Source organism: Sarcophilus harrisii, chromosome 2 (assembly GCF_902635505.1).
Source record: "Sarcophilus harrisii chromosome 2, mSarHar1.11, whole genome shotgun sequence".
Classification (NCBI taxonomy): domain Eukaryota; kingdom Metazoa; phylum Chordata; class Mammalia; order Dasyuromorphia; family Dasyuridae; genus Sarcophilus; species Sarcophilus harrisii.
In genome coordinates, this window is record NC_045427.1 from 263,181,424 (window position 1) to 263,209,388 (window position 27,965).

The 27,965-nt window shown below is 44.6% G+C and overlaps 1 protein-coding gene across 1 annotated transcript in view; it reads right to left on the reverse strand.

The window, feature by feature from the left end:
- SPTBN5 (spectrin beta, non-erythrocytic 5) overlaps positions 1-22,005 on the reverse strand; it is a 92,482-nt gene extending 70,477 nt beyond the window's left edge. Inside the window, exons 1-16 of the mRNA XM_031949283.1 lie at positions 21,860-22,005; positions 20,841-20,988; positions 20,167-20,334; positions 18,595-18,711; positions 16,755-16,912; positions 15,181-15,409; positions 13,958-14,589; positions 11,175-11,313; positions 9,540-9,772; positions 8,231-8,384; positions 7,069-7,269; positions 6,132-6,338; positions 2,924-3,056; positions 1,909-2,048; positions 1,071-1,259; positions 201-353 (exon numbers count right to left, since the gene is read on the reverse strand). Coding sequence (XP_031805143.1) covers positions 201-353; positions 1,071-1,259; positions 1,909-2,048; positions 2,924-3,056; positions 6,132-6,338; positions 7,069-7,269; positions 8,231-8,384; positions 9,540-9,772; positions 11,175-11,313; positions 13,958-14,589; positions 15,181-15,409; positions 16,755-16,912; positions 18,595-18,711; positions 20,167-20,334; positions 20,841-20,988; positions 21,860-21,990 — 3,132 coding nt within the window. The 5' untranslated portion in view covers positions 21,991-22,005. The remainder of the gene's footprint in view (positions 1-200; positions 354-1,070; positions 1,260-1,908; positions 2,049-2,923; positions 3,057-6,131; positions 6,339-7,068; positions 7,270-8,230; positions 8,385-9,539; positions 9,773-11,174; positions 11,314-13,957; positions 14,590-15,180; positions 15,410-16,754; positions 16,913-18,594; positions 18,712-20,166; positions 20,335-20,840; positions 20,989-21,859) is intronic.
- Between the last annotated feature and the right edge of the window lie 5,960 nt (positions 22,006-27,965).

Below are 27,965 nucleotides of genomic sequence, written 5' to 3' on the forward strand. Positions count from 1 at the left end.
ATTTTAATCTGGATCTACTGCACTCCTGGAGTTTACTAGCTGTTTGAGGCCCGCTGGTTTTGAGTTTGACACCTTCAATCTAAACTCAAGAAAGTGATGGAAAATATGTGAATAATGCAGTTTAAATTTGAATTTTAGCTTTTTTGGTGGGGTGGGAAGAGCTAATAGTTAAACATTTACTAGCATACTCATGGCGATACCTCAAATTTACTCCTGTCGACCTCTATGTTCTCAGCCTGGGGGTTCAGGGTCTGGAACACCACTGTCTGGTCCTCCAACCAGGACTGGAGCTCTCCACAAGAGTCATAGAAGCCAAATAAGATGGACATTTCTTCGAGCCGGGTCCTGCGATGCTGAAGGCAGAAAGGTCAGGAGAGCATCCAGCTGAGAGGACAGAGCTGCGTCCCTACAGCCAGCTCCCTCTTGGCAGCCGAGTCGAGCTCAGGTGGAAGGAATCAGCCGTTTCTCAGGTCCTCAGCCCTATTTCTCATCGAGACCCCTTGTCTTACTGGTCTCAGCCCCTCTCCCACAATGACCTGCTTTCCCAGGCTTCATGCTATGGTCTGAGCGTTATAGATAATGAAGAATGAGAGAGTGAGGGGCATTCCAGAGCTACCCAACCAGCAGTTCTTAAAGTTTTTGTTTCCAGGCCTCTTAAAAATTACTGAGTTCTTATTGGACTCTGAGTGCAAATTAAAGTATAATTTTCTTTTGCAAAATAGCTAATATGGAATTATGTTTTGCATAATTTCAAAAGGAAAACTGATATAATATTGCTTGCCTTCTCTCAGTGGGTGTGGAGGGGAAGAGAATTTGGAACTCAAAAATGTTAAAAAGAACATTAAAAATAAAAAATAACAATTTTTTAAAAAATTACTGAATTCTTCAGAGATTGTTGTTTGTTAATGTGGGTTATATCTATTGATATCTACCATGTTAAAAATGAAAATGTTTTGGTATTATTATAAAGGTAGTTTTGACTGCATAGCTCCTGAGAAGGTAACTCAGAGACTTACTCTTTGAGAACTACCACTTCAGAGGTATCACTTTGAAGCACATAAATCAAGTACCTGTGCCAGGGCCTGTAGACCCTGATAGTCCTGATTCAGGTGGTCCTGGGTCTTGCGGATTGTTTCAGGGTCAAAATGAAGATCCAGCTCCGATGGTCTGGAGATCTCCTGGGTGCCCCAGCGGACGGGTTGCCGTGAGGTTCCCCTGTTCCTTGTTCTTTCATATAAGGGATTCATCAATGACATCACCTGTGAGAAGAGAGGCTTAATGTGACCAGGGACCAGGTTTCCCCAAAAGAATTAAGTTTTATATGTGTGAGTATAGTAGAAAACCAGTCATTTTTTATTAATTTAATTTGTTTTCAATTAATAAACTTTTATTTCCCCCCTCATTCCTTCCCACCCCTTTCTTCCAATTGAATAAAAAGAAAAAAGAAAACAGGTACTTGTAGTAAAGCAAGTAAATTCTTTCTGCCATGTCTAGAAATTGTCTCTCAGAATGAAGTTGGATTTCTGTGAGACTGGGCCTCCTTGTCCGGCCAGTGCCAGGCCACGGCACACATGGATGGAGCTAATCCCCCTCTGACTGGCCCTCCCGAGGCAGTCAGAGGGCCGGCTCCCCATGCTAGACTTGGAGCAGACCGAGGGCCCCACATTCTGAGTCCGAGCGACCCGCCAGCATCCCTGGCTGTGAGCGCCTGTCGGAGCTCTGGTGCCCACCCGCAGCAGGAGGGAGCCCATGGGCGGCCCTTATCCCCCTATCTGGGCCAGAGAGGGAGGCCCTGTCTCAGAAACAAGCCCGAAACCTAGCCTCAGTCTACAGGACAGACATGTCCGAAAGGACTAAAAGGGAACTGGCCCGGCCACGAGTGTGGGAACGAGGCTGCTGAAGCGGGACCTGGGGAGCCTCGAGCTCTGCCACGTAGCTGGCTGGCACTTCTGCCTGGCAGCCTTCGGGGTCCCTCAGCCTCCAGGTGGAAGGACTTGTTTTGGCAACCAGCTCCAGGATGTCTCCCCTGGCCCAGGTGAGGTTCTCCCCTGTGGAGAGAGGCGTTCTGAGCACAGAATGGTGTGGAGGGAGGGGGTCTGGGAATTAAGGGCCCCCCTTTTAACCGAAGAATTGATAAGTATTTATTGAACGCTGACTAGGTACCTAACACAACACTGGGGGCCGAGGTGAACTCGAACAGTACAAGTGTTGCCTATGGTTCTTGCCCTGGAAGTTATAGTCTCCCTGAGGAGGAGGGGGCTTGTGGTTGCCCAGAGCTCTGGCTATTTCTGGGGAACATGGTGTGGAGGGAAAGTAGTGGGTATTAACCCAACAGTGAGTCTCTATTAAGTACCTACTGTGTGTCACAAGCTGTGCTAACGGGGATGGGAAGACAAAAAGGAGATATTCCCTGTGCTGGAGGGACTTACATTCTACCAGAGAAACAGTAGTTACACATATAAATATGCACAAAAGTGCAACATGACTGCCAAGAGATCTGAGCTGGGGGAGAGCACACCCAGCCTTCCCCAGTGCCTGCACACAGGAGGCACTTAATCAGTGTGACTGATGGGTGGTAGCTGAGGGTGGGAGGTGGTTCTTGAGCAGAGTCTCCAAGGAAGATGGGATGAGCATTTCTAAGGACGGGAAACCACCCCCGGCAGGTGTTTGCCCTGAAGTTGTGTGAGAGATGTGACTCACTTCGTTGGGGCCCTGGGAGACATTGTACTTTTCCAGTTTCCTAACTCCTTGTTCTATCCCCACCCCATCCTCCCCCAGACTCCAGGGACAACAGAGACATGTGGGTCTTAGGCAAGGTCAGCAGTAGGGTTGGAGTGGAGGCTGCTTTTCTACCCATCTTTTTTTAACCAGATGGGGAAGGAGCCCATGGCACTCTCAGAATCCATTCTTCAACTTTGGGTACCTCTGAAGGTGAAACGCATCCTGACCCGGAGCTGCTGGTGAGCCACTCCTGAGGGTGCTAAGTTCTGTGGCCAGTCCTGGGACTTCCCAGCTCCATCGCCATCCACCTGATTCCAGGCTTCCTGGCTCTCTACCTGGAAGAGGGGATAGTTCTGATCAGAGCTAAAAATAGAGTCTGTCACTACCTCCTGGAAAGAAATCTATGGAGAAGCCCCTTCTTTCTTTCTTCCTTTCCCTCCCTTCTCCTCCCCTTCCTTTCTTCTCCTCTGCTCTCTTTTCTTCTCCTCTCCTCTTTTCTTCTCTCCTCTTCTTTCCTCTCTCTTCCCCTCTTTCCCTCTCCCCTCCTCTCCTCCTTCTCTCCCCTTCTTTCCTCTCTTCCTTCCTTCTCTCTCCTTCTTTCCCCTCTCTCTTCCTATCCCCTCTTCTCTCCTCCTTTCCTTTCTCCTCTCTCTTTCTCCCTTCTTCTCTCTTTCTCTCCCCTCCTGTCCTCTTTTCTCCTCCCCTCCTTTTTTCTTCTTCCCTCCCCTTCTCTTTTCTCTTTTCTTCTGCCCTCCCTTCCTCTCCTCTCCTCTCTTCTCTCCCTTCCCCTCCTCTCACCTCCCTTCTTTCCTCCTCTTCTCTCCCCTCCCTCCCTTCCTCTTTTCTCCTCTCATCCTCCTTTTCCCCTTCCCTTTCTTTTCCTTCCTCTCCTCTCTTTTCCTGTCTTTTTCCTTCTCTTCCTTTCTTCCCCACTTCCCTCCCTTCTTTTCTCCCTCCCTCTCTCTCCCTCTTCTCTTCTTCCTTCCTTCCCTTTCTCTGTCTCTCTCCCTGTCTGTCTGTCTGTCTCTCTCTCCCCCTGTCTGTCTTTCTCCCTCTCTCTCTTTCTCTCTCTCCCTCTCTCTCTTCCTCTTTCTTTCCCTCTCCTTCTCTTTCTCCTGTTTCACAGAAATTCTGGGACAAAGTAGGACTCTCAAGTGAATGAAGTGAGGGACTACAGATTTTAAGTAATTGATCAAAAAGCCCCAAGCCCTCAGAGCCCCTAGCCTTGGACTGGAAGTCACAGATTCAAATCCTTCCTCCCACATGAGCTATTTGACTAGGGGTAAATCATTTATCTGTCTAAGCCTCAGTTTCCTCATCTGTAAGATAAAGGGGCTTAGACAAAATAACCTCAAAGGTCCTTTTAGCTCCAAATCTTTGATCCTGTAATATTGTATCTGCTCTGTACCTGGCAAGGTATTGAGCATTTTTGGGATAACAAATTAAATGCTTAAGCAGAGTGGAGAGAACTGTTCTTTGGCCACAGGTGCTGGCATTTGGTGGCAAGGGGCATATACTTTTTCTTCCTGCCTTGCTTGGAAATTCTCTATTGACCCTCAATGATTCTGGACCAGTAGGTCCATTGGTCCTGAACAAGGGGACCAGTGAGGTCTTATTGATTTAACACCTCTCAGCCAGGGCTATCCCCAAGAAGTCACAGATCAAATTCTCGTTAGACCATCCCCTGGGTTGCTTGCCATTGAGATTGGTTTTCCTCTACCCCCAATAAAATTCTTAGTTGTGGCTTTGAGCCTAAAGTGTAGTGCTGGCCCTTATAAGCTTTTTTGGGGAAATAAGCCATACACATGAGCAGCTTAGTCACATAATGGATAGAGTGCTGGTCCTGGAGCCAGGAAGACTCATCTTTTTGAGTTCAAATCTGAACTCAGACCCTTATGAGCTATGTGACCGTGGGCAAATCACTTAATCCTGTTTGCTTCAGTTTCCTCATCTGTAAAATGAGCGGGAGGGGGAAATGGCAAAACACTCCAGTATCTTTGCCAAGAAAATCTTAAATGGGGTCACAAAGAGTCAGACACAACTAAAAAAATGACTTAATAACAACCACAAAAAAAGGGAACCTACCTTACTCTTAAAATTTTGAGGCTCCTCCAAAGAGTTTTTGTTTATGTGAATTATGTCTATTGGTATTTATCATATTTGAAATTAAACTAAATTTAAATTAAATCATTAGTTTGTGAGCTCCTCAAAGGGCAGAAACTATCTTTTACTTCTTTTTGTATATCTCTGTTGCTTAACACAGTGTCTCACACATTGTGGTGCTTGATGAATGTTTTTTGACTGACAATGAAGTTTTGACTTTTCAGGATCACCTGAAAGGTACTTAGGTGACAGAATACCAGGACAATTCTTGAGCCAAAGGAGAAGACTGAGTCTATTCCTCAAAGGGGAAGAAAGGTGGACCATCAAGAGCAGCTGGTAGGGACATTAGAGGTCATTGAGTCCTACTCCGTCATTTTGCTAGGATGGATGAGAATCCTAGATTTTTTTTAGTTCAAATTCAATATTCTATGAGGCATGAGAGTAATTAATAATCACTAATAACTAATATGCACATAGAACTTTAAAGTTTTCATGCTCTCATTTGATCCCCTTATCTTTGTGAGAGATGTATGAAATTTTCATTACTTTCACTTTAGAGATGAAACTAAGAAACTAAGGTAGATAGCCTGATGGCAAAATACAATGTGGTGGGAGTTTAGGTCAGATGACTTGCCCAGTATCATACAGCTGGTAAGAATCTCTCATAGACTATGAACTCAAATCTTTCTGAGGCAGAAAATTAATAAAGGAATCATGTTTCAATTATTTCTGGAATCAATGGATGATTGATTTAGAACTAGAAGTGACTTTAGAGATGATCTAGTCTAATTTCATCATTTTGCAGATAAGAAAACTGAGGCTGAGAGGGAAGAGGTAATTTTCCCTCTTTTACAGAGATAATCAGTTGCAGAGCTGGGATTTGATCCCTCTAACTTTAGGTAGCTGGGTGACTCTATAGTGCACAGAGGGCCAGTCTGGAGTCAAGAAGACCTGCATTCAGATGCGGTCTCAGACACTTTCTCTGTGTGTGACCCTGGGCAAGTCACTTAACCCTGTTTGCCTCAGTTTCCTCATCTGTAACATGGGATGGAGAAGGAAATGGCAATATCTTAAACAAGAAAAACCTAAAGTGGGGTCATTAAGAGTCAGCCATGACTGAGACAATTAAACAAGAACAATCTCTGACTTCAAATCCATTCCATTAGGCTGCTCCACTGTGAGGAGTCTATAGCTCTGAGATCATTTCCCAGTCCTCCCTGGGTTGGGGGGTTTGGGGAGTGGGAGTCTAGTGTTTGATCTGGTCCATTGCCTCCCATTTGTTCCCATCTCAGTGCCAAGTGGATTACCCTGAGTGGGGCTTGAAGGGCTGCAGTCTGGGCTTGCTCCTCCAGCCGTCTCACTTCCAGCCCACAGGCCCACACTTCTCGCTCCAGTCTCTGGTGGCGCTGGAGCAGGACCATCACACCGGCCCCATCCTTCCCGAAATCCTCACTGGCCAACAAGGACCGCTGCTCCTGCAGCCAGGATTCTACCTCGCTCACATCTGCAAAATACTGGGATGGGAAGAACCCAAAAGACAGAGGAAGAGATTTGTTTCAGGTCACCAACATAACACAGAAGAGGGGCTACCTTGCCATGAAATAGTTCTTTTTTGTTATTAATATTTTTAAATTTAAAAATGATCATAGCTTATTTTTCCAAATAAATGAAAAGATAGTTTTCAACATCTACCCTTGCAAAACCTCGTGTTCATATTTTTCTCCCTTCTTCCCCCTTCCCCCCTCCCCTAGACAGCAAGTAATCCAAGATAGGTTAAATGTGCAATTTTTCCAAACAGATGTACAATTCATCATGCTGCTCAAGAAAAATCTAATCAAAAGGCCAAAAAAAATGAGAAAGAAAAGAACACCCAGCAAACAAACAACAAAAAGATGAAGATATTATGCTGGGGCCCACTTTCACTCTCCACAGTTCTTTCCAGGGGCCCGGCTACTTGTGATTTTTTGCCTTGCACAGAGCTGCCAGCCTGGGGTCCTTGGGCCTAGTGACCGTCTCCTTCTGTCCCCTCTGTGCCTCCTCCCTGGAGCTGGTAAGCCCGGCACTGCTGACCACACCGCTGCCGGATGGCTGGGCCCTCTCACGGCCGGTACCTGAAGCTGGTTATTTTTTAATCCACCACAGCCCAAATACAATTTCCTCTGGCACGAGAATTCCCAGGGACAGGTTGGAGGGGAGGAGTTGGGAAAGCTCGCCCCTTCCCACCCTTTCTCCGAGGCCTTGTACCTGCTTGATGAGCAGGGCAGCTTGGAGCCGGGCCAGGAACTGGGCCATCCCGTCCCGGAGATGCTGCCACTGGCTGTGGATGGCCTCTGCCCGCTCCTGTGGGTCTGGCTGGCCCGGGTGCCTCGAGGGGCTCAGTTCCTTTGCCTTCCTTGCGATTTCCACACATACTGCCTGGTGCGAGCTGACTTCGGTCTCTAAGGTCTGACCCGGTACAGGAGATAAGCCAGAAGAGAAAAATTTGATGATGTAATAGGAGGGAGAGGCAGGAGAATGAATGGGAAGATAAGGGGAAAATTTCTACTCATCTTGACCCTCACCACATTTGGAATCTCTAGCATTTGACTACTCATTTGTAAAATGGGAATAATGATCACACGGGTGTGAGGAGAAAAGGAGATAATGTAATTTGGCAAATTTTAAACTCTAATTAAGTGTTAACTATTATTGTCATTTACTAATAACAATTCATATCCATATAGCAACTTAAGGTCTATAATGTGTATAGGGAGGAAGGCTATCAGGATATGGTTTGAAGTGAGGCAAAACAGTCTCTTCTCCCCCTACCCTTCTTCCTACTGGAGAGTAAGCAGGAAGTTGGGGCTGGAAGCCCCTACTCTTCTTTCCTTAGAGAATTATACCTATCTGCTCCTTTAAACATTTTTAATTTAGAGATAATATGATCATGTTCAATCTAGCTTCCATTCACTCTGTCATTATTGGGGGGATCCCAATCTTTATACCCAGGGCTTGACTCCTTTCTTATAAAATACAAATTCTGCAATGAGCACACAGTGAATAGAAAAAAAAATATCCATTTATCCAAATCATAGCAAAACAGAAATCAGAGAAGATGCGGCACAATGGCTAGAGCATCAGGTCCGGAGTCAGGAAGACCTGAATTCAAATTTGACCTTGAACAATGACTAGTTACGTGACTCTGGGCAAGTCACTTAACCCTGTGTGCCTCAGTTTCCTCATCTGTAAAAATCACTTCAGGAGCTTTGCCAAGAAAACCCCAGGTGTGGTCTTGGAGATTCTGAAATGACTGAAAAACATGTGTTGGAAAAAAGAAAAAGAAGGTGAAAGGAGGGACACAGTGGGATGAGAGGAGAGGGGGTGCGGGGAAGTCCAGGGAACTATGGATGGAGACCAGAACAAGCACCTTATACTTCCACAGAGCCGCCGTGATCTGGCCCAGGTCCCGGCCCAGGGGAGCCCCCTGACTCAACTGGATCTTCTCTCTGAGCCAGGATTCCTCTTCCTCGCAGCTGTTCAGGAACTCAGCCTGCTGCAGGGTCTGTTCCAGCAGGGCCCGCCTAGGAGAAAGGCCAGTCCACAGGGTCAGGAGGCAGCGGTAGTAATAATAACAGTAACTATAATAATAATAACTAACATTTATACAATAACCTTCCAAGGTTGGCAAAACATTTTACATATAATTTGAAGTAGGGCCTCTGATTATCTCATTTTATAGAGAGGTTGAAGGATTTGTGCAGTTTTACACAGCTAATAAGTGCCTGAGGCAGAATTTGAACTCTGCTCTTCCTAACTCCAAGTCTAGCTCTAGCCACCGGACCACCTAGCTGCCTACATGTGTGGACAATCGTCCCGCCCATCCTTTGTCGAAGCCTTTGGAGGCTGGAGAGAAGAACCAGGGGGAACAGAGAGAGGTGAGGGAGAGATGCTCAGGACGCTGACCTTGGCTTAAGTAGAATGGCTTGTTCCTCAAGCCCAGGCCAGCTTTAGGTGAGAAATAAGGAGCTCTTGTGCAAAGTGAAACGTACTGTGTACAAAGTAATAGCAATATTGTAAGATGGTCAGCTATGAATGACTTGTCTAAGCTCAGCAATGCAATGATCCAAGACCTCTAAATGCTATCCATATCTACAGAAAGAACTCATTGTGTCTGAAACCAGATTGAATCATAGAAAAGGAAAAAAACAGAATACAGAAGTTTTTAGGGATTTATAGAAGTGGAATGACACATGCAAAAGGTGGCAGAAGACATAATTATAAATTCTATGCTTCTTGGCTGTGTGATCTGGCCAATCTACTTAACCTCTCTGTGCTCCAGTTTCCTTATAATTAAATCGGGGGTTATAACCCTACATTTTCTTCATATCTCATAAAAGGAAAATCAGAGAATAATACTCATATCTCTGTAGTGTGTAAATCCGTTTATTAATAGTAGAAAAGAAAATGGAAGAATAATTATAATTTTTAAAGAAATAATGCAAAAATGAGTTCATTCATTGTAATAGATGTTATACTCCATGATTTTTAAAGCTCATAATGTTCAAAGGGTAGGAAATAAAACAACCATAATATAGAGCAACACATGGAATAGAGCTATAAAAGAAAAGTGATGATATATTAAAACACAAATCAAGAAAAAAAGAGAGAAATAAGGAGCTCTGAAGTGGGTCAAGAATGGGACAGGGTAGGGTAGGGTGGTGGAGAACAGGGCTCACCGAGCTCTAATGAGTAAAACCAAGCTCTGGTACACCTGTGACAAGCCCCAGGCTCGGATCTGCAGCCCATCCAGGTTGGTGCCTGTGACTATGCTCAGCTCCGTGGTCCTTTGGATCAGGTGGCTCACAAGGGCACTCTGGGAGAAGACTCGCGCTTCCAGCAGCTCATGTCTCTGCAGGAGCTCCACCACTTCTGCTAGATGCTGCCCACAGACTGGGGAACTTGCCAGCACCTGGGGCCAGAGAACCAGAGTCAGTGTGAGGGGTGCAGCCATGGAATGATGAGCGCTCTAACCATTGTCAGCCTTATCATACAAAAGGGAGGCTATATTCCTGGCACTATTATCTTGTCATCATGACAATCCAAAGGATCCTGAAGATAAGGATTCTCCCCAGAGCAGGTGCATTAAAAATACTCTTGACCTTTGTGACCAAAGCACCCCTATTATTCTGAATTAGCAAACACTACTTCCTGGGGTCCCATTATGCAGTGACATAATGTGCATGAGAGTTTGATCTCTACTACTCTCCCGAACCCCTTCCTAACTCTAGATTCTTCCTTTACTTCCCCCCTCTCCCTTTTAAACCTTTAAATGCTGTCCTTTCACTCACAGTCTGCTAATAGATCAACTTGATCAGTCTGTTTTATTCTTTTTATGATAATAAAGGGACACCTTTATTGGCCATGAGATGCCTTTGTGAGTTTTCTACATCCTGAACCGCTCTCCTAGAACTTGGTACTTCCCCAAATGCAGTATCTATTAAGGCATTCCCAATTCCCAACTGTTGTCCCTATGGTCGGTATCTCAGGTAGGTGATATACTCCATACTGGAGTGAGAACCAGTGAATGCCCCTGGGGCCAATATTATGGACAGTACCATAACCAGGACGATATCTTGGGTTCTTATTGGAGTAATAATAATAATAATAATAGATTAACAACAGCTAATTCAGAGTATTCTACTTACTGCTGTTTTTAAGGCTTTATTAGATGAAAGTGCTATATCAATATTTTTTGTTATTGTTTATGAAAGATATTAATTATATTATGGACTAATTAGGGTTTGGAATTTTAAACTTTATTAGCTTAAAAATGTACTAAGACCTTTGGGACATCCTGTATATCATTAAGGTTTACAAAGTTCTTTACATATATTATCTCACAGCAAACCTCTAAGTAGGTCCTGTTGTTATTTCCATTTTATAGATGAGGAAAGTGAGGCACAGAATGGTTAAATGACTTGCCTAGGGTTTCATAGCTGGCAAGTGTCTGAGACAGGTTTTGAACTCAGGTCTCCCTGCCTCTTCATTCAGTACCCTAGATTTTGTTGTTAAGATACTCGTATTCAGTCATGTCTGACTCTTTAAGACCCATTTGGGGTTTTCTTGGCAAAGATACAGGAGCGACTTGCCATTTCCTGCTCCAGCTTATTTTACAGATGGGGAAACTGAGGGAAGCAGGATTAAATGACTCTCCCAGGATCACACAGCCAATAAGTGTCTGAGGCTGAATTTGAATTCAAGTTTTCCTGACTTGGACCAAGGGCTCTATCTATAATGCCATCTGACTTTCCAAATACAATAGCCCTAACAGGCCATGCTGAAGGGAACCGCTGGGACCGCTGGGACATGACCTGTAGTTCTTTGAGCTCTTCATCAGCAGCATCAACCTCCTGGAGCAGCCCCAATGCCAACCGAGAGCTTGCCAGATGATCCTTCCTTTCGTGAAGCCCTCTTAGCAGCCGCTCCCAGCGTTGAGAGATCTCTTTCTGCCTAGAGGAGACACAGGAGGAGAAATGGTGACAGAAAGAAGCCTAGAGCTAGGTGGAGAATTAGAAGGGACCTGGTGCAACCTGCTGGTAGCCCCAGGGACTCTGGGGATGGCTACCCCCAAATCAGAGGAGCTTCATCCCTGATTTTATGCCTTTTGCAAAGACTACATCAAGCCCTTGTCTATAAATTAATGATTAGAATTGGATGAGTCCTTAGAGATGAATGCCCAAAGAGGTTAAGTAATTTGGCTGAGATCACACAGCAGTAACAAAAATGGGATTCTGACCTCAGTGACCCCCCTCCCAGTCCAAATCTTCCTTATTTCCATGCTCTGTATATCTTAACTCTTATCAATTCCAAAACTCCTCTCTTGAGTCACAGCTATCCTGATTGATGAAGGTCTCACCTGGTACCCTAATTTCAGCAATGACTTTATTTTTCAGTGTCTCTGTCGGGGGTCAGAGGTCCCAGAAAATTTGCATTCTGGAGCAGTGATGCAGGATGTCCCCCAAAAAAATCTGGAGTCTTGGGTAATGTCCCAGGCAAGAGGTAGATTTTTATTATAATTGTGATGCTAATTGAAGTGGACTAAATTCCAAAAGAGATTGCAAAGAGCAAAAAGCAAGCAGGTAAATTTATAGAGAGTTAGGAAGTACAGAACAAAGAACAAAGCAGGGTAAATGACATTATGGAATTGAGGCTCACACGATTTATGGGAAGTTTGGCAATGGGAGCGAACAACGACCCCCTTTCTTCTTTTATGAAACTAAAAAGTGCTCATTGTCTGAGCCTAGGTACAAGACTGCAGCCCAGACTTTTGGATGACAAACCAGAAATCCTTTCAGGATAGCTGAGTGGAATAAAGATATCAGGTTCAACTCCTCTCTCTCACACACTTTGTCCAGGGCTATGCTACATCACTCTAAGCAGCTATGCTCCTAAGGTGACTAATCATTCCCAAGCCTGGGTAGCCATTTTTAAGTATTGGGGTCTCTACTGCTATTGAGGGTTCTCCTACATCACCTCCTTCACCCAAGTGTGAACCCCCTACTCCGTCCTACCCCCTTCCAATTCTGGAACCATAAGTAAATCTGTCCCACCACTTTTCCTGGGAAGGTTGTATCATTCTGCTCCCTTATTACTATACTCACCAAAGCTATAACTTCCCAAAACAAAAATGCTCTTCCTTGGCCACCCATGCTATATTTTCCTTATTAGAAATGAGTCTAGGGTTTATTTCTGCTTTTTAAAAATTTCCTTATGGCTTGGTATATAGTAAATCTTTAATAAATGCTTTTTTTCTTTTCTTTCATTGATTCATTCATTCACTTTACCAGAGATAAAATCAGAGATGGATTAGATAATGCAGAGAGATCCTATTGGTCTACACTGCCTTGGAGTTCTTGCTGGTCAGCTAATATGTGTTGAGGAATCTCATTCAGAAGCAGGGCGGTCCTACCTATCATGGATATAATTTGTACTTTATCCTAGGCCCTCATTTCTGGGCCTCCTCATCACATATGCGCTTCCTCAACGGTGTGGGGAGGTTCATAACCTGAGGTCTGTGAAGATGATTTTTAAAATGTCTTGATATAATTGTATAAATATGTATGCATGTACTGGATTTAACATATATATTTTTTACCATGTTTAACATATATTGGATTACTTGCCATTCTGGGGAGGGGATGGGGAGAAAGGGGAAAAAAATTGGAACACAAGGTTTTGCAAGGGTCATTGTTGAAAAATGATCCATGCATATGTTTTGAAAATAAAAAGCTTTAACAAAATCAAGCTTGTTGTTTTCAAAACATATGCATGAATAATTAAATATATATTAATAATAATATGATTAATTAATAATAAAACACACACATATATAAATATAAAAATATCTAGATAATGGCATTTTAATATAATTGGTTTTCTTTGTATTTTTATATTACTTTATTTGGTAGATAGAGGGCTAGGCCTGCTATCAGGAAGATACTAGTTCATATTTGACCTCAGACATTTATTAGTTGTGCGACTGGTCAAGTGATTATTATTCTTTTCAGTTTCCTCAGCTGTAAAATGTGGGTAATAACAGTACCTAGCTCTTGGAGTAATTGTGAGTTTCAAAAGAGATAATAATGATAAAGCGCTCAGAACCGTGCTTGGTATACAATAAGTGCTATATAAATGTTAGCTACTATTATTAGCTAGCTATTATTGGGAAGGATCCATAGACTCCAACAGACTACTCACAGGATTCATGACATAAAGAAGTTTAAAACTTGTTCTAAAACAAGAGACTTGGGTCCTCATATGGAGAGTCTCTCTTCTGATAAAATTATTTACGGGAAGGTATAAGAAGCTTAATGGATTACCCCCTTTCAGAGACATTTTAATTTAGAGTAGATCTAGAAGGGAGGGGCCAATGTCAAAGGAATGAATTGTTGATGGTAAAGGGGTCCCTGTATTGATGGTGAGGATCCCCTTGCATGGGGGTTGGATTGGGCAGCTGCTGAGTGAGTACGGATGTCCCTGAAAGGGGAGAGTCCTCCTAGCCACCTGCTGGTGAGGAATGATGGAGTCAGAGTCTGGAGAGGCTTCCCTGTGGGGTCCTGGGGGGAGTGGGGATGGGGTCAGGGAATCGCCTCACCTGCGGGCTGCCTCTGCCCAGCCATGGTATCGCTCCTGCTCCAGGAAGGAAGCTATCTCGGCCAAGGCCTGGAAGCGGCCCTCCTGGGGCAGCACGTCTGCCTCCAGGGAGCCCAGCTTCTGGACCGCAGCATCCAGCAGGGCCGGGCTGGGCCCAGGGGGGCCCAGCTGGCTCAGCACCTGCTCCGCGTCCATAAGGAAGCTCTCCCGGAGGGCGGCCTTGCGCAGGAAGCGTCTGCCCAGGGTCTCCAGCCTCTCCAGCCTCAGCAGCTGCTCCTGTAGGGCCTGCTCCCGACCGGCCTCAGCCCTCTCCAACCCTGCCCAGTACCTGGCCAGCTCCCCCGGCTCCAGGCCCTCCGGGGGCAGGAAAGGCCGGCGGTTCTGGGCCCGGAGGGCGGTGCTCAGGCGGAACAGGAGCACCTCGGCGGCCCCTCGCTGCTCCAGCCGTGGGGGTTTCTCCTCCCTGCGGAAGGTGGCAAAGGCTGCCAGCAGGCCACGCATGGCAGGGAGGGTGTCGGGAAAACTCCGCTCCTCCAACTGGGCCTGCCGCTCGGCGATCCAGGCCAGCAGCTCTGACACCAGCCACTCATACTGAGCCTGTAGCTTGGCCGTCTCTTGTAGCTGCTGCAGGACCTGGGGCAGAAGGAAGGAGAAAGTCAGAGTCACTGGGGGGGCTGGCGCTGGGAGAGCTGTCTCCCTGGGGGACTCAGCTCCCAGAGAGGACACCTAAGGGGTCTGCTCCTACTCTAGCAGTGGAAGCACTTTAAAAAGTCCAGTTGTCCTACCAAGGCCATCTTCCACTGCCAGCTTCGCTCAGGGTACTGGGAGGCTGCGGGGCAGCCCCTGGCCCTTCTGTTGCCCATCCAGACTCTGCCCCACTTCTGCCTATTCTGCCCCCTCCCCTCCTCCAGCAGCTCAAGGACACCCACCCTGAAGACAGCGGCCCCCCGCCTGAGGCTCTGCCACCGCCCCCAGCAGCTCAGGGGGCCAAAAAGGTTCATGGCTTCTGCCCAGGAATGGATTCCCCCCCCTTTCCCCTCAGCCCAAAATGGGCACCTTGCCCTTGCCGACTGTGCCTTTTACTTTCTCCCCGAGGACTGAGCTCCCTCTGGCAATCCTCTTAGGGAATTAGCAACCTCCGGGCAGAGGAGGAAGTGTGAGGGGGAGGAAGAAGGGCACAACTGAGCAATCCCCCCCCAGCTTCCTCTAACCCTTCCGGCTGACCTTGGCCAGTCTCCTCTGGACAGTCTGCCCCCGGTGTAGGTGGGAGAAGTAGTGGTAGTAGAGAGAGACATAGGTCATGAGGGAGCGCTCTTCAGGCTGTGGGACAGCCACGTCCTCGGGGTCCAGCAGCCTGGGGATGCCCAGGTCTCTGAAAGCCACTTCAAAAGCATTCTCCAGGTTGTGCAGGGGCTGCTCTGGCTGCAGAGAGCCGTACCTGATCAAGCCGGGCCTGTGGGAGGTTGGGAATGGTGAATGTCAGAGCCTGAGAAGGGAGCTGCAGCCAGGGGGAGAGAGCTCCTGGACCCACCCATCTGTCAGTGTGCCTCGGGTCCGCCTAAGGATGGGATAAGTGACTCCAGAGCAGAAGAAAACGCTGGAGTCGGCGATCTAGGCCAACCTATACCTAAAAAGCATCCCTCCAGTGATGATCATAATAATGTTCCTCTGCCCATCCAAGCACGGGATAAACTATTCTGTCACAGAATCACAGAATTTCAGAGTTGGAAAGGTCATTCAATCCATCTCATACCTGAAAAAGAATCCTTCCTGTAAAAAATTAATGACAATAACAATAAGTTCCTTTGCCAACCCAAGCAGGGGATAAGTCACTCTATCGCTGAATTTCCGAGTTGGAAAGGATCTAGGTGGCCATTTAACCCAACTGTACCTGAAAAAGACTCCCTCCCATAAAATAATAATAGCTAGCATTTATATTAGCACTTTGAAGTTTGCAAAGCACTTCACATGTGTAGATTTATTTGATCCTCACAACAACCTGTAATATTTGATAGGTAACTATTATTTCCACTTTGCAGATGAAGAAACTGAGGCTGAGAGTTGAAGTGACTCGAATAGGGTCCCACAGCTCATAAGTACTGGAGGCCAGGTTTGTATTCAAATCTAGCCACCCTACTTGATCAGTTTAAAACCTTTGCTTGAACAGCTCCAATGAGGAAGAGACTGAGAAGAGGAGGTAGGTCTGTGCTAAAGCAAACTCTGCCATGTTTACAACATTGCCAAGGCAGATCCAGGCCACGAGATTGAACTGAGAGCCAAGAAGTCAGACACTGACCATCCCCGACTTCCCCCGTCCTGATCCTTACTTCTACACTGACTATCCCCATTTGCCATAGTGGACAGAGGGCTGCATTTGCAGCTGGGAAAATCTAGGTTCCATTCTCACCTCTGAATGACCTGCCTATGTGGTCATCCATAAGTGACTTAACCTCTCTTAAATTCTACCCACTTTATAGATGAGGATAATAACACCTCATGGGATTATTGCGATGCTCAAATGAGATACTGTTTGTGAGATGCTCAGAATATTTTAAAGAGCCATAAAACACTGGCTATTATTATCCTCCTATCTCCTACGGCTTTGCCCCCACGCCCGGTCTCTACCCAATGGCCAGATTGGGCAACAGAGGGCAGCCAGCCCTCCAGACACTTAGAGAGAGCAAGGCATTTTCCCAGGCTCATTTTCCCCTGCCCCCTTGCCCTGAGAGCCTGCTCCTGAGGGAGAGAGGATGCTCCTGGAGTCCTCGGCCCGGGAAGCAGGACGCCCATTTTCTGACCTGTGGGCATGGATGAGGGCATTAAAGCCCAGCCCATCCCTCCAGCTGTGAGAGAAGTCGGTGATGTTCACGTTGGGATAGCCGGCTGTCTTCCGCCGGCACCAGACCAGCAGAGCCTCCTTAGCAGACAGCTGAGCCGCGCTGGCCCCAAATTCCTCCTGCGGGGAGAAGAGCACTGAGCTCAGAGGAGGGGGGACAGGTTGGGGGGCAGAGCCTGCAACCCTCTTCTCTTCTCCCCCCCCCCCACCTTATGCTGGACAGAGAATACTTTTTACTACTACTAACAATGATTTATGTGAAAATATATTATTATTAAACAACATGAAAAATATGGAAATATGTTAAATATTTATTTAACCTTTATCAGATTCCTTACTCTCTTGGGGAGGGGGGAGATAAGAGAGGGAGGGAAAAATTGGGAACAAAATGTCTTACAAACATGAATGTTGAAAACTATCCATGTATTTGGAAAGTAAAATATTGTTGAAAAGTTAAAAAAGAAAATATTATATTATACTATATTACATACCATATATTCTGTATAGACATTGGAGGCAGCTGATTGTGCAATGAATATAGAGCTGAGCAGTGAGTTGGGAAACTTGAATTTAAATCTTGCTTCAGACACTTACTAATTATATGACTCTGGTAAGTCATTGAGCCCTGTTTGCCTCAGTTTCCTCATGTATAAAATGGGGATAATAATTGTGAAGATCAAATAAGAAAATAATTGTAAAACACTCAGCACAAGGCCTGGTACATAGCGAGCCCCTGTATCGAAAATGATATCTGTCAATAAAAAGTTATTTTAAAAAAAAATGATGGCTAACAACCTTACGAGATATGTGCTTTTATTATCCCCGTGAGGAAACCAGTCCATGAGGGAGGTTAGATCATTTGCTGAAGGGCACACAGTTAGTAAATTGTCTAAGGGGGAATTTGAACTCAGCACCTAAAAGCTCCAGGCCCAGTGCCCCCCTCTGTGCCTCAGTCATTTCCTTTCTATTTGAGCTGAGACCCGGTTGAATTCCTGGCACAGATAGGGATTCAGGATTAGAAAACCTAGGGATACAAAAATGTACGTAATTATGTCAAAGAGTAATATCCACATTTTGGGGGACTAGAAAGGGGGATGGCCTGGGCCTCTGATTTCACTGGTGCAGAGAATTTCAAGGACAAACTCCTTTTTGACCAATGCAAGTCAACAACTGCTCTGCAAATTATAGCGTAGAGCACTTCTGAAGCAATTGTAAGGTGAGGAGAAAATGCTTAAAAACAAAAAGAACATTTTAGGACAAGTGTTCTTAATCCAGGGTCCATGAACTTAATTTTTTTTCTGTAATCCTCCATATTTTATGCATTTATAAACATTACCCTGAAAAGGGTCCATGATGCTTTAAACCATGACTGGCAAAGGGTCCATGACACACAAAAAAGTAGAATCTTTGTCTTAGGAAGTTGCTTGAGACGGAGAAATTAAATTGACTTGCCACCATCATTATGGGAATAGAAAACACTCTTTAGAGTTGTGTCTTTTTTTTTTTTTTTAAAAACAACAACATTAAGTGACTTGCCCACAGTCACACAGTAATACACTGGCATCTGATGCCTGATTTGAACTCAGGTTCTACTGACTCCAGGGCTGGTGCTCTATCCACTGCAGCACCAGCTTAGGGTCACATAGCATATGTTTTAGAGCTAATCTTTGACTGTGAAATGGCTGTGTCCACAGGAGGTTCAAAGAGGAGGAAAAGGAGGCGTGAGCAAGGAGAGTGGAGGCCAGGAAAGGAGAAGTGTGTGTGTGTGTGTGGGGGGGCTGAGAGTCGGTTCTGAGCAGTACCTTGTCCAGGGAGATGTGGGAGATCTGAAAACGCAGGATGATGACCCAAAGGAGTCCGAGGATGAGGCTCTGGTCCCCATCCACGATGTTCTCTGGACCAATTAGAGGCACTGGCACCTGTAGAGTCATTTATTGCAAGAGCAGCTGTGATGGAGCCCGATGGGGGGTGGTGGTGGTGGCAGAATTGAGGGGAGGCAGGAGGAGGACTGAGCTTTCAGAATGTAGGCGGTCCATGTGAATTGAGGAGCCCATGAATCCTCTACCCTCATTGACCTCTTGCCCATCACTCATCATCTCAGAATATAGTGGAAAACCACTTATTTTTGAGCCCTTGAGTCAGGAGAAATGGTTTAAAAACCTTGGTTCTAACCTCTAGCCAAGAGAACTAGGGCAAATCATCATTTAAACATCATTTTCCTCATCTTTATCATGGGAATACTTATCCTCTCTGCCTTACAAAATTTCTTGTGAAGAAAGAACTTTAAAAAAAAAACAACTGTTTTGGTTTACACAGTTTTAAGATCTTAATTAAATACTTTGCTATTATACTAGTGACTCTCCCCAAAGTCTGTTGTATCATTGTTGTATCATTCTCTCTCTCTCTCTCTCTCTCTCTCTCTCTCTCTCTCCCTCTCCCTCCCTCCCTCTCGTTCCATCTCCCTTCCTCTCTCTCTCTCTTTCTTCTTCTCCCTCCCTTCCCATCCTTCCTTCTCTCCTTCTGTCTCTGTCTCTCTGTTTTTCTGTCTCTCTGTCTCTTTCCTCTCTGTCTCTGCCTTTGTCTTTCTCTCTCATTCTCTGTCTCTCATTCTCTTTATTTCTCTCTCTCTCCCTTTTCCTCTCTCCCTTTCTTTCCCACCCTCCTTCTGTCTTTGTCTCTCTCTTTTCCTTTCTTTCCCACCTTCCTTCTGTCTGTCTGCCTGTCTCTCTCTCACTCTTTCCACTGTCTTTTACTTCCCTCAATCCTCTCTACTCCCCTTCTCTATCTTTTCCTTCTCCCCATCCTCCCCTCCCCCCCACTCCTGCACATATTCTGTGCTGACTTCCCCTAGAAGAAGGTGTGTTCCCTGAAGGCAGGCACTGTATTCCAGCCTTTAACACAGGGCCTAATACATAGTAAGTCCTAACAAGTTCTTATTGACTCATTCTGGCTGCTACTTACTTCTAAGGGTTGTTGTGAAGGTCCGATGAGATTTTGCCTGTCAAACTCTTTACAGATCTTAAAGCTTTGTGTAAACAGTCTATTAGCCTTATTCAGCATCGCCTTCCCTTACAGAGCCTCTATTTCCCTTCCTCACTCCTATATTCCACAGTTTATGCATCCGGGATCCAGCTGTGGGAATGGCCAAACAACCCTCCTGAGGAAGCATTCCCTTTTAGAATAGATATTAAACTATTCCAATTCCAATTTCTATTTGAGTTTCTCCTTCCTGATTTGACCTGAGGAGTTCTCCAAGCCACAGCTGGGCTTTCGAGGGGGGATAGAGAAGAGGGTGGGATTGCTTCTGATTCTGCCGCTTCCCATCTTTCTTGGTCTCCCAGTCTCTGAGCTCTGTTGGGAGCTCCTGGTCTCACCTTGGACCTCAGGAAGGCTAGGGCCCGGCTGTTGTTCTCCAGGAAGTGCACTCGCATTCGCCCCCGGTTGGGGGGGAGCTGCCCCTCCCCAGAGATGAGCTCGAGCAGCTTCAGCAGGTGGGCACCATCTCCCAGCTCAGCGTAAATATTCTGGATCTTGATGCCAGCCTGGGAAAGGGGAGGCAGAGAGACTCAGCTTGGTCCTGGCTCGGCTTGTCCACCTCCTTGTTCCCCTTTCCCCCACTCAATACACACTGTCACAGAACTGGGATTCCCGAGGGGAGGGGAAGGACTACAGCGGGCACCCCAAGGGGCAAGATGGAGGCACAGGACTGTAAGGCTGATCCCTCTGTTTTAAGGGAGCAGGTTTGAAGCATGAGTCCTAGAATCACGGATCTAGATCTGAAACAGACTTCTGAGGCCTTCTAGTCCAATTCCCTCATTGTATAAACGAGGAACTCATGTACAAGAAAGTAAAATGCATTGCCCAAGATCACAAGATCTTGTGAGAAACAGGATTTGAATTCAACTCCCATGACTCCTCTGAGTCAGTGCTTTTTTCCTGGACCACAGCTTCCTCCAGATTAAGTGACTTGCTCTAGATGGTACAGCTAGTAAATAGCAGAAAGGGAGCTCAATGATAGAGACTTCCATGATAGAAAGAGGAAACTTACCTTGGCGTGGTGAAAAACGTTGTTGACCCAGTTGGTGAAGGTTTTTTCCTGCATCTTTGTGTGTTGGGCCTGCAGCTTACGCATGTGGCCTTGTTCATATTCCGAGTCCATGGCGAGAGCTGTGCTGGAGAGACCCCTTCCCTGGTGACTTTGAACAAGGTCACTTTCTTACTGCCAAAGAAGACATCAAAGAGCCTTCTCCTCCTCCTGGGTCTGAGGGAAGCCTTTCTCCCCTCCAAGGTCTGAGGGGAGCCTTCTCCCCCTCCTAGGTGCAAGGCAGTGTGGCGTGGATAGATTCTTAGGATAGGGGTTCCCATCCTCTTAAATTTTTTAATAATAATAAGGAGGTAATTTTCATGTCCTCAAATCTTTGTGGGAAAGAATCCTCCCTAAAAAGAACCCCTGTAAATGGTAGAAAATGGCCATAAAACAAATAAATCATGGATTTGGATTTGGAAGAAACATCAGAGATCATCTAATCTATGGGTTCTTAATCAGGTCAGTGAACTTGGAATTTTTAATATTCTAATAACCATATTTTGATTTAATCAGTTCCCTCTGTAATCCTAGGCATTTGGTTTTAGGCATTTAAAGGCATGATTTTGAGAAGGGAGCCATAGTTTTGATTAAAATTTAAAAGGGGTCTATGACATGCCCCAAAGGTTAAGAACATCCTGTTCTAGCCCACCCCTCTCATTTTACAGATGAGGGAAAGGGATGGGAGATCAGGAGTATGTGGAATTAGAAAGTAGAATGGGGATTTGTCTGGATATTGGATCTATTTAGGGGACCCCAGCCCTAGAGGGTCCCAGAGACCCCGTGCCCACCCTCATTCAGGGTTTCCTTGGGCCCATTCAGGGTTTCTGTGGCATTGGCGCCCAGGTCCTGATACCAGACTGTCCAAATCTCCCAGTACCCCTTTCCCAGCCTGAATCCCACCTTAAGGCCACCACAATATGGGCCCCTGGTTTGAGCTGGGATGAGGGGTTGAGGTTAGGGATAATATAGCAAGTCCTCACCTTGTGATGGCTGGGGCAGGAGAAAAGAGAAGGCCGCCTGAGCAGCTGGCTATCTCTCGGCAGACTGGAGGGGCAGCAGCTGTGTAAGGAAGAGCCAGAGTTGAGAGAGTCCAGGGCTGAAGCCAGGCCATTGTCCCTCCCCTTGGGCCAGACTAGCAAAAAGGCAGGACACAGGAGGCATTGTTCCCCCACCTGCCCACCCTGCTGGCAGCAGAGAATGCTGGAAGGGAATTACCTAGCAGACAGCTGGAGGAGGATGGATGCTGGGCAAGGAGACCTCTAGGAGGGGGCCGTAAGCAAATGGAAGTGCTTATATTCTGGGATGATCAGCGTGAAAGACTTGGCTATTATCACTGATACAATGATCCACAACTACTCTGAAGGTCTTATGATGAAAAATCCTATCCAGAGAAAGAACTTATTGTGTTTGAATTCAGATGGAAGCTTTCTCTCTCCATTTTCCTCTCCCCTCTCCTCTCTCTCTTCTTTCTCTACTTCCCTTCTTCTCTTTCTTTCTCTCTCTGTCTCTTTGTCTCTCCCTGTTTCTCTCTGTCTCTCTCTTTCCTTCCATCCCTCCTTCCCTGTCTCCCTCTTCCCCCTCTCTCTCTGTGTCTTTCTGTATCTGTTTTTGTCTTTGTCTCTGCTTCCCTCCCTCCCTTCTCCCTTTTCCTCTCCCTCCCTCCGTCCTTCTTCCCTCCCTCCCTTCCTCCTTCCTTCCCTCCCTCTCTTACTCCCTCCCTCCCTAACTCACTCACTCTCTCTTTCTCTGATGGTTTCTTTAGGGGGAGATCTATGTTTTCCTTCACAACATGACAAGATTCCTTTTGTGCTTTGGTTGAAAAGGTGCACAGGTGACTGCTAAGGTCCCTTACAACTCTCATATTCTATAATTATTTGATAAAGTGTGAACTTCTTGAGCATACGGAAAGTCTAAATTTTTTTGCCATCATATTCTTGGCACTTAGCAAGGTGTTTCATTAAGCAGGAGGTGCTTAATAAATGCCTATTGAATTCAGAAAAAAAAAAGGAAATGCTTCCTAAGTCAGCATAGCCTCTTGTAGGATCACAAGCTCATAGGGCCTGAAAGCTAGAAAGTGCCTTAGAAATCTGGCAGCCCCCTCTTCTCATTTTATAAAGTCCTTCAAATTCTCTCCAGAAGTGTGATAATTGAGATCATCAGGCAGTGCTGATAAAAGACATTAAAGAAGCAACAGACTCCATCCCAAGATGCTACAAAAGAGGAGTAAGAAGGTTCATCAGCACAGGGAATAGCTGGCCTGGAAACTTCCTTCAATAACACATTTCTTCACCAATTAATTACAAGTGTCTCTGTTCCCTTCACCGATACAGCTCATTAGTTCTATGACTTGATAAATCAATCCTAGGGAATGGCTTGAGGCTTATAGCATGACTTACCTACGGAGGCTGGGTTTGAATCTAGGTTTTTCTGAAGCCCAACCAGCATTCTAACCACTCCACCCTCCTACCTTAAGGTACTATTAAAAAGAAAAAAAAAGGCTTATCTTTACAAAACTATTCATAGCTTATTTATTTGTAATTGTGACCAGAGGAATCACCCTAAATATCTAAGAATTAAAGAATGATTGAATCAATCTTGGAATGTTAGTTATGACAATATAATTGATCTTCCCAAAAATGATATAGGAAGAATATAGAGAAATATGGAAATTCTGACATGAAGGGAGACAGAACTCAAATTGCAGATTTTAAACAACCCACATACTGCCTACATAGAAACAAAGAGAACAAAACTTTCTAAGTACATGAACAGAACAGAATGACACAGTAAATATGCTGTCACTGTTATGATTTTTTAACTATATATTTTTACCAAAATGTATGGGTTTCTATAACAACCATTTAAAAAAATTATTTGGTTTTTACAAAAATCTATTTTCCATTTCTACATTTTGATGGAAAGACAGACTAGAATTGAATAGAATAAGGATCAATTTATCAGTTGATCAAAAAGTATTTATTAAGTGCTTACTGTATGCCTCCCAGGGCAGCTAGATGGTACAGAGAACAGAGTGCTGGCCACGTAGTCTGGAAGACTCATTTTCCTGAGTTCAAATCTGGCTTCAGACCTGTGTGACCCTGAGCAAGACACTTAACTCCTCATCTGTAAGGTGAATGGAGAAGGAAATGATAAACTGCTCTAGTATCTCTGCCAAGAAAACCCCAAATGGGATCAAGAAGCGTCAAGCATGACTAAAAAATGATTGAAATGTCTTCCACCATTCTAGGCATTGAGATTACAAAGACAGAAAAACCTGGGTAATGAACTAAAGCAATGACCATACTTCTCAAAATGTCAAAATATAAATAGTATAGATTTTATTTTTTATATTACTTGTTTGCATTTGTTAAGGATGTTACTATGATTATCATAAACATAATATTATATACCTCCAGCTCTAGCTCTATTATATACCTCTCCATAATATATACTTATATCTATCATACCTATAAAATTTATTATAGCTATAAAGGACCAAGGTCCAAAGTTGGAAGTCATAGAATTCCAGAAATTTCAGATTTGAGAGGGACCTTAGCAGTCCTTTAGCAATCATTTAATTTAATTTAATTTAATTAGCAATCTGACACCCAGCCATTGCTTGAGTAATTCCAATTACAGGAAAGCTCACTGCTTTGCAAAATTATCTCATTTCATTTTAAGCAGAGATGAGAGGGTCAGTGGTAGACCTGGGGGAAATGGAGTCTAGACAGACAGGCCAACCTCTTCCCTTTCTTTTTTGGTGAGACAAATGGATTAAGTGACTTGTCCAAGATCACACAGCTAGGAAGTATCTGAGTGTCTGAGGCCGGATTTGAACCTCCTGGCTCCAGGACTGGTACTCTATCCACTGCACCATCTAGTTGCCTGTCCACCCCTTCCTTTATCATCAAAATGGACTTGGAATCAGCAGACTTGAATTCCAGTCCTGATTCTTCCATGTGATATTTTGCAATACTGGGAAGAATCACTTTATATTACTGAAGCTTAGTTTCTCCATGTGCAAGATTAAGGAGTTTAACTAGATGCCAGAGTTTTTATTAGAACTTTTTTTTTTTAGTCTTTTACCTTTATTCTTTGTGCATTCAGTTTAACCAGTAAATTTTTTTCCCCCTTTCCTGTTACCTTTTTGTGTATACTTCTCTTAAGTCTTGTATTTGAAGATCAAATTTTTTGTTTAGTTTTGGTCTTTTCATCAAAAATGATTGAAAGTCCCCTATGACTTTTAATCATTTATGATGAAAAGACCAGAGCTAGACAAAAAGTTTGATCTTCAAATACAAGACTCAAGAGAAGCATAAAAAAATAAACAGGAAAGAGACAAAATTATTTAGTGGATTTCACTGAAGGCCCATCTTTTCCTCTGAAAGATTGTGCTCAATATTGCTGAGCAGTTGATTCTTGGTTGTAATCCAAACTCCTTTGCCTAAGGAGGTCTTTAAATACCCAACCAAGGGATTTATTTTGTTTTATTTTTCACTCACTTCAACACTTGAAGCTTTTTGAGCAGAAAAGTGTGCTTTAGGAATATCAATTTGGCAACTGTGTGGAGAATGGATTAAAGAGGAGGAGAGATGAAATGACCAAGTGGGAGATTATTGCAAAAACCCAGGTAAGAGCAATGAAGACTTAAAGTAATGGCTGAGTGAGAAGAGACAAAGGAGAAAACATTTATTGATGACTGATTGATTGATACGAATGTGATGGACAGTGGAAAAATGAGTGTGTGTTTGTGTAAATTTAAACCTAGAAGACCAGAGAAATGGCTGAGCCATTACCAGGAATAGGAAAGTTGGGAAGCCCTCACTGGGCTGGTGGTTTGGGGGACCCTGAGGTTCCCAAGGTCTTGGGTTCAGCACCCTGAGCTGTCCATCCCACCAGGATGGTTAAGGTAGCAGGTGTGGTGACTGAAGCCACCGAGGTCATCCGCTGCATCCCAGACCATCACCAGGTGCCTTCACTTTTGTCCTGCCACTGGACGTTGAAGACCCTGGAAGAGAGCGTGAGGCTGAACACTCTTCTGCTTCACTTAAATCCAGTTCATGACAAGTAAAGACAGTGATGATATCATTGATTCTTTGAAAATGGAGAATGAACAATATTTCTCCTGCTTGAAAGCGCCCTCCTCTATTTCTTTCCTTTGCCCTTATTATAAGGTATCTTTTTGCCTTATATTACATTTAGGGATAGGGACTAAACCTGTGATTTCACTGTTGAAGGTAGCTCATCAAGGAACTTCCTTTACCAATACAGGCTGGAAACTTTTCTACAAATCAAAGATTTTAGAAATTTGCTTGAGGCACAGACAGGTTAAGTGGTTTGCTCTGGATCACACAGCAGCCAGTTGATGTCAGAGGCACAAGCTCTCTAGCAGGCTGCTTCTCACTTTTGTTGTCATTTTTTTCAGTTGTGTCCAATTCTTCATGACCCCATTTGGGGTTTTCTTGGCAAAGATAACGGAATTGTTTGCCATTTCCTTCTCCAGCTCATTTTACAGATGAAGAAACTGAGACAAATGGGAGTTAAGTGACTGGCCCAGGGTCACCCAGCTAAAAGTGTCTGAGGCTGGATTTGAACCCAGGAAGATGAGTCTTAACTCAGTAGATATGATTTTGGACCTGGAATCAGGAATAGCTGAGTTCAACTCTTAATAGCCGTATAACCCTGCACAAGTCAGTTGACCCGTTTGCCTTAGTTTCCTCAGCTATAACATGAAGACAAAAATTATTTACCTCCCAGGATTGTGAGGATAAAATGAGATATTTGTAAAGTGCTTCATAAACCTTAAAGCATTAGCTGTTATTATTGATATTCCTGTGTAGAAGAACTAATAGCAGTACTGAATTTAATTTCTACTTATTACCCCCACCAAAAACAAAAACAAAACAAAAAACAACCCAAATCCAGCTTCTCACTTTAGGAGAGTTGAGATGATTTGGCCAAGATCCTACTTGGGTAATAGCACACTTATATTTGAACCTGGGGCCTCATTTGAGCACCCTCCCTCTCCCTCCCCAGAATTCCAGTGAGCAAGTCTTAGGCTTTATTGCTGTAAATTCATCAAAATTCAAATTGGGGAAAAGGCAGTATTTTTTTTTTTAAAGTTTATTAATCAGCAGTTAAAAACCACATCATTTCCAGACAATGATTACACAAAAATAGAAGCATATTATATATTCTTATAGCATTAGTTAATACACACCAAGGTTATGTTCATGTTTATTTGAACAGAATAAGCATTATCTGGGACAAGAAGAGGAGCTTCATCTCACCCACCTATGATGGAGTAAATAGTAAAATGCTTCTCCTCCTTTGGGAAGCATGTGCCGCCTGTGGTTCCGGGCACAGTGAAGGATAAAGGCGGAAGGTTGGGGAAGCACATTGTTGGGCAGTGAGTCAGGGCATCATGTGCCCACTCCAACGGCAGGCAGGTTCACCTGGAGCACTCCCAAGTGGTACACATGGGAAAGGGATGGCAGCATTTGACTGCCTTCTTCAGGAGTGATCTGGAGGAAAGGCAAGGCCAGCTGAGCACACAAGTGAGCCAGACGTGAAAAGAGCAATCCAGTGTGGGGACTTTCCTATGAAATGTTTGTGATCTTTTGGGGAGGAGAGAGGGTTTTGAGGAACTCTGTCCCTTGTTCCTTAACGGTTTAGTCCACAAAACCAGAACGAATTAAAGTTATCTATTGTGGACTCCACAATTCAATTAGACAACAAAGCTCCGCTCTTGCTCTCCAGGTTTTATGTTCCTCCATGAGCATCCCTAGGAGAATTTTAGTTCAGCTTCCTCATTTTTTATATGAGGAAATTATAGCCTAGGGAGGCTAATAAACGTGGTCAAGGAATACTATTGTGTTAAAAGAAGTGAACCGGAGGATTGTTTCAGAAAAACTTGGGAAGGCTTCTACAAACTGAGGCAAAGTGAAGGGAGCAGAACCAGACCGCTGTACACAGGAACAATAAGATGATCAATTGTGAACGACAGCTACGCTGATCAAGGTAATGACTCACTAAAATCCCAATGAACTCAGGATCAAAAATGCCATCCGAATCCAGGCAGAGAAC